Source organism: Lactuca saligna, chromosome 8, assembly GCF_052625555.1.
Source record: "Lactuca saligna cultivar CGN05327 chromosome 8, ASM5262555v1, whole genome shotgun sequence".
Taxonomy (NCBI): Eukaryota; Viridiplantae; Streptophyta; class Magnoliopsida; order Asterales; family Asteraceae; genus Lactuca; species Lactuca saligna.
The window spans coordinates 108,279,328-108,286,359 of record NC_136424.1 but is presented as its reverse complement, the minus strand read 5'-3'; the positions used below and the strand labels follow the sequence as shown (position 1 = coordinate 108,286,359).

The 7,032-nt window shown below is 40.6% G+C and overlaps 1 protein-coding gene across 1 annotated transcript; it reads left to right on the top strand.

Annotated features, from left to right (window-relative positions):
* The first annotated feature begins 2,815 nt into the window (after positions 1 to 2,815).
* On the top strand, positions 2,816 to 6,944 carry LOC145009990 (uncharacterized). The gene is made up of 2 exons (XM_078968594.1): positions 2,816 to 4,181; positions 4,873 to 6,944. The coding sequence occupies exons 1-2, from the start codon at positions 2,816 to 2,818 to the stop codon at positions 6,942 to 6,944; spliced, it is 3,438 nt and encodes a 1,145-aa protein (XP_078824720.1).
* Positions 6,945 to 7,032: the final 88 nt, after the last annotated feature.

Genomic DNA, 7,032 nt, shown 5'->3' with positions numbered 1-7,032 from the left:
TCATTTGTAGCCTCTTTTATCATTCTTAAAGTCCATAGAAAAACCACGTTTGGTGCTTTATTGAGTGTATGTGTGAGCTTTAGAGAATGAATCTTGTGCTTTTGGAAGGAAAATTGAAGGTTGAAGTGATTGAAGTGAGGAGAAGGCTTTGGATCCAACATCTACCTATTATTAGCATCCATTTAAAGGTAAAAACTTGCTACCTTGATCTCTATTTGTTTAGATCTCATCTTATGGAAGAATAAGGTCACTTTTGGTGCAAAAAGGGTGTTATACTAGGATTTGGACTTGTCATAAGGATATGGTTCCAGATTTGGACACCTCTAGGTCTTTAATGACATAAAGTTGCCCACTTTATCCAGCTTAGGCCCTTTCCATGCACTAAAACCTTGTAGGAACCTTTGTTTTAGTGTTTTAGCCTTGTGAGGCCTTGAATGCATGTAAAGTTTACAACTTTACGTGGTAACTACACCATAAGGGGTTGGATCTATAATTTGGAGCCTTGGATCTCACTAGAAAGGATTGAACACAAAAGGGATGAAGGGACTCGACGAGTTGCTTAGCTAACTCGACGAGGTTTACCCGTTTTTGAGCTTCTGAGTGGTTTCGGTGAAGGATTAGGGTTTTCGATCTACATGGGTTTTCTGTCTTCTGGATATTAAGGAACTCGATGAGTTACTCAGGTAACTTGGCAAGTTGACGAATTACTCAAGTAACTCGACGAGTTGTTGGATGCACTCGACGAGTTGGTGTAACACCCATAAAAATCAATCTGATTTAAAACTTTTTCAAACATTCAAAAGCCATTAGTTATTACAAAATGTTTTCAAAATGATTTAATATCAGAGTATCCCATAAACCATATCCAAAACACGAGGATGTGTACGGTCATGCCTTCGTCTTGCCAAGTCATCTGAAGCACCTGAAACAATAAACTTAAATTGTAAGCACAAATCTTAGTGAGTTCCCCCAAAATACCCATACACACAACAATACACATATAATCACAAACAACATACTATGGGTCCAGTCAACCCTCGGGTTGGAATACCCCAAGCCCTCAACCATCCGGTTGGAATGGCAACATACTATGGGTTTAATCATCCTCGGGATGGAATACCCGAGGCCCACAACCAATAAGTTGGAATGCCCACACACTACGAGTCCAATTATCCTCGGGATGGAATACTCACGGCCCACGACCATTAGGTTGGAATGCCCACATACTACGACTCCAAGCATCCTCGGGATGGAATACTCACGACCCATAACCATCGGGTTGGAATGCTCAGGTCTATTGGCTTTTGCACAAAGCAGATAAGCCTGAACCACCAATCAAACATGTGCATATATAACAAATAATCACATAACAGTTTATAGACAGATAAACCAATCTAACTGATCATAACCGCATAATAACATTCTATCCACCAGGATACTGATCTAACAGATCATAATAGCATATACTATCCTATCTACCAGGATACCGATCTAACAGATCATATTAGCATAACATATCAGGATAACAATCCAAAAGGGCCAGCCTTGGTGCCTTAGACCCTTGAGTATAGTAAGGAAAACACACCTCACACTACTGAAGTCCCACAGATAAAACTCTAGCTATTGGTTGACAGATTCCTAAGATCTCAACATCAAACAATACCCAATTAATAATTGGGTTCCAAGCCCAAGGTCCAACTCACACTCCAAATGCCCAATAGTCAAGTAATGGGCCAAAACCCAACATATGGCCCAATTTTCCAAATTGGGCCCAACCCTTCACATGGTCTCATTCTAAGGCCCAACCATTTATTCCAGTTCAACATTTGACATTTTAATGGCCCAATATCTTATAATCATTAAGGCCCATCTATGGCCCAATTTTCGAAATTAGGCCCAAGCCCTCATATGGGCCTTACCCTAAGCCCATCAACATATTCTAGTCCATATGATTATTCTTGTATGGCCCATTAATAATCCAATTAAGGACTTAATCCATTAAGTCCAATATTGACTTAGGTTGATTGCAAATGATTATTAATTAATATATTAGGTTTACTGAATAATCCAAGTGCCAACTTGTCGAGCCGGCTTTGAGACTCGTCGAGTTGGATACTAAACCCACGTGGCCAATTCATCCCTACTCGACGAGTTGAGGCACCAACTCGTCGAGTCAGTAAGGACATCAACACTAAGCGCAAGAGAATGTGGTTGTAAGAGTGATAACAAGTCGACTATCGAACTAACAAAGAATCTCATTTTTCATGGAAGCAGTAAGGACATCAACACAAGGTTTCACTTCATTCGTAACTGTGTTGAAAACGAACAAGTGGAGGTGTACATTCCCGATGAAGAACAAAAGGTGGACATTCTTGCTAAACCACTAGCTCGAACCAAGTTCAAGGAAACGCGGAGCTTAATCGAGATCAAAGACATCTCTAAAAGGGCTTAGAGATTGTTGAAAATTAACTGTAAATTAGCTGTATATTAGGCTGTCAATTAGGAGTAAATCAAGGTGTATAATTTCCATGTTTAAATAGTTGCCTAGATTAGTGAGATAGGCTCTAGTATAAATTAAGGCCCTGTACTTCTTTATTCCTTACGAAATACAGATCACAATCTTCTTTATGGTATCAGAGTAGTATTATTATTCCTGATTCCTGCTGTGTTTCTTTTTTTTTTTTAGACCTTTTGGTTTTCTGTGTTTCTTACCAGACCCGGTCACCATATACTCCAAATCCTTTCATCTTTGCTGATAAGATTCGGTTATCGTACTCCTATTACAGGCATTTCTTTTATTCTGTTTTGTTAAACAATGTCTGGAACAAACAATATGTTCAATCTTTCTTCCTCTCCAGTTCTCTCTGCTGAAAAATTGACAGGTTCTGATAATTATATGACTTGGTCATCTACTGTGGAGTTATGGTTTATTGGTCAAGGTCTTGAAGATCACTTGACAAAGCAACTGAACAACATTGATGTCAAAGACCAATCCAAGTGGAAGCAGATTGACGCCTTCCTCTGTAATGCTCTCTGGAATTCTATAGATCGAACGATTGTTGCTCAATACCGATCGTATCGCTCTTGCTACGAGGTTTGGCAGAAAGCAAAGAAACTCTACTCGAACGATATCAATCGTTTATACACAGTGGTCTCAAATATGAAGAAAATCATGCAACAAGAACAGGATATGCAAACCTATCTTGGGAACATAGAGACTATCCGACAAGAGTTCAATGAGCTAATGCCATTCTCTACGAATATCGAATTGCAAGAAGAGCAACGTGGAAAATTCTTTGTGGTTCTTGCACTTGCAGGATTACGTCCAGATCTTGAGTCTGTTCGTAACCAAATCTTAGCTACTCCTGGGATTCTAAATCTTGATAATGTTTTTGAGCAGCTAGTTCGTATTTCAGCGCCAACAAACATCACTACCGGTTCCAACATCATTGATTCTGCAATTCTTGTTGCATCTAAGGAGGGAGGCAACCGTGGTCGAGGAAATAGAAACCGGCCTCGATGCAGTCATTGCAATAAGATTGGTCATACAATTGACCGATGCTTTCAGCTTAAACCACCTAAGATAGCTAATGTTGCACATGAGGGGACCCCGCTAGGCAATGTGTCTATCTCTGCTGCTGATTATGAAGAACTCCTGAAACTACGAGAAGAAAAACAATCTCCTATTGCTTGCATATCTCAATCATCCCCACTGGGTCCTTGGGTGATTGATTCAGGTGCTACCGAACATGTGTCTGGTAACACAAATTTATTCTCTAATATTACATACTCGAATACATTATCCTATATTACCATGTTTAATGGCTCACAGACTAAAGCTACAGGCATTGGACAAGCCCAACCTGTGCCTTCATTATCTCTTGATGTCCTTTTTGTACCTGGTTGTCCATTCAACCTTATTTCTGTTAGTAAACTAGCTAAAACCCCACCATATAAAGTCACATTTTTGGATGATTTGTTTCTTGTGCAGGATCGAAACATTGGGAGGACGATTGGTGTAGGACGTGAGTTCCATGGGCTATATTACCTCACACCACCTTCTTCACCCACATGTATTGCAACTGATTCTCCTACCATTATTCATCATCGTTTGGGACATCCTAGCCTTTCAAAGTTACAAAATTTGGTACCCAACCTTGCAAAGCTGTCTTCATTGGAGTGTGAGTCTTGTCAGTTGGGAAAGCATACTCGTAATTCATTTCCTAGTCGAGTCAATAAAACAGTTTGAATCTCCTTTTGCTTTAGTTCATTCAGATGTGTGGGGTCCTAGCCGTGTTACATCACATTTGGGTTTTAATTATTTTGTCACCTTCATTGATGATTACTCAAGGTGTACTTGGTTATTCTTAATGAAAAATAGATCTGAATTATTTTCTATCTTCAAGTCCTTTTGTTCTGAAATTAAAACTCAATTCGGTATTCCCATACGTATCCTCCGAAGTGACAATGCAAAAGAGTATTTTTCAACTCCTTTTCAATCATTCATGACCTCAGAGGGTATAATTCATCAATCTTCATGTGCACATACCCCACAACAGAATGGAGTGGCTGAACGGAAAATTAGACACCTGATCGAAACAACACGTACTCTCCTTCTTCATAACAATGTTCCGCTGCATTTTTGGGGAGATGCCGTTCTCACAGCATGCTACCTAATTAATCGCATGCCTTCTTCGGTGTTAAAAAATCAAATCCCTCATTCTTTATTATTTCCCACTCAACCAATGTTTTCCCTTCCACCTCGTGTCTTTGGTTGCACATGTTTTGTCCATGATCTCACACCCGGAAAAGATAAACTACGCGCAAAATCTCTCAAATGTATCTTCTTGGGTTATTCTCGAACATAAAAAGGTTATAAATGTTTCTCTCCTGATCTTGGACGACATCTCATTTGCGCTGATGTAACCTTCTTTGAAACTACCCCATTCTTCGGTCATACCGACCGCAGTAAGTGCTCTCTTGATTTTGTCCGTGAAGATGATCCACAGAAACCACCAAACTTCCACTCTGAGCATCCGATCACAAATCCAATCAATGATTCATCACCACCCGTGGATCCTATCACAAATGCACCGCCACCTTTGCGTACTTACCATCGACGTCGGCCGGCCCAACCGACTGACTCTTCTTCCGGTGAACATCCTTCTGAGCACATGGTTTCACCTACAACAGAACCTTTGAGTGAACCTGATGATACAAGCCTACCGGACTCACCTCCTACGCCGATCACGCCTTCTGTGTTGGATCCTGATCTAGACCATCCCGTAGCTGAACGGAAAGGTACTCGTTCCACTCGTAATCCTTATCCAATCTATAATTTCTTGAGCTACCATCGTTTATCCCCTTCGTATACTGCCTTTGTATCGTCTTTATCTTCTGTTTCCACTCCTAAAAATCTAAGGGAGGCTCTTACAGACCCGCGATGGAGACAAGCAATGGTTGATGAGATGAATGCATTGCACTCTACAGGTACGTGGGATTTGGTTCCGCTTCCTCCAGGAAAATCGACAGTCGGTTGTCGTTGGGTTTATACCGTCAAAGTCAATCCTGATGGAAATATAGACCGGTTAAAAGCACGGTTGGTTGCTAAAGGCTATACGCAAGTTTATGGGCTTGATTATAGTGACACGTTCTCACCAGTTGCTAAAATGACTTCCATACGGATTTTTCTTTCCATGGTTGCAATTCATCAATGGCCTCTCTACCAGTTGGATATAAAAAATGCTTTCTTACATGGGGAGTTGCAAGAAGAAGTTTATATGGAGCAACCTCCTGGGTTTGTTGCTCAGGGGGAGTCTAAATTGGTATGTCGACTGAGGCGTTCTCTTTATGGGCTTAAACAATCCCCACGAGCATGGTTTGGTCGCTTTAGCTCGGTCCTTCAAAAATTTGGTATGAAGCGGAGCGAGACTGATCATTCTGTCTTCTATCGTTACTCCTCTAACCATTGCATATATTTGGTTGTTTATGTTGATGACATCGTGATTACCGGGAATGATCAGGATGGAATTCAGAAGCTCAAGCAACATCTATTCCAGCACTTTGAGACAAAAAATTTGGGAAAACTCAAGTACTTCTTGGGAATAGAAGTGGCACAATCCCAACAGGGTGTCTTTATCTCCCAACGAAAGTATGCATTGGATATTTTGAAAGAAATCGGCATGACTGATTGCAAACCTGTAGACAGTCCAATGGATCCAAATGTCAAGCTGCTTCCAGATCAAGGGGAGCCCTTATCAGACCCAAGCAAATATCGAAGGCTTATTGGCAAACTTAACTACCTCACGGTAACTCGTCCTGATATAACGTTCCCGATGAGTGTCCTTAGCCAATTCCTGAGTACGCCATGTGACAGCCACTGGAATGCAGTCGTCCGGGTTTTGAGATACATTAAGAAAACTCCGGGAAAGGGCCTATTATATGAGAACAAAGGAAACACTCAAGTAGTAAGCTATACAGATGCTAATGGTGCAGGTTGTCCATTTGAAAGACGCTCAACCACAGGGTATTGCGTTTTTATTGGGGGTAATTTTGTTTCATGGAAAAGCAAGAAACAGTCTGTAGTTGCTTTATCAACTGCCGAAGCCGAATATCGAGCCATGGCAAAAGCAACATGTGAGCTTATATGGATGAAGCATTTCCTTGAAGAGTTGAAACTTATAAAGGTTCAACGGATGCAATTGATATGCGACAATCAAGCTGCCCTTCATATTGCATCAAATCCGGTCTTTCATGAACGAACCAAGCACATAGAGATTGATTGCCATTTCATTCGACAGAAAATTCTTTCAGGGGAGATTGCTACAAGTTTTGTCAAGTCAAATGATCAACTAGCAGACATATTCACAAAGTCTCTCGCAGGGCCAAGGATTAATTATATTTGTAACAAGCTTGGAACATACAATTTGTACGCTCCAGCTTGAGGGGGAGTGTTGAAAATTAACTGTAAATTAGCTGTATATTAGGCTGTCAATTAGGAGTAAATCAAGGTGTATAATTTCCATGTTTAAA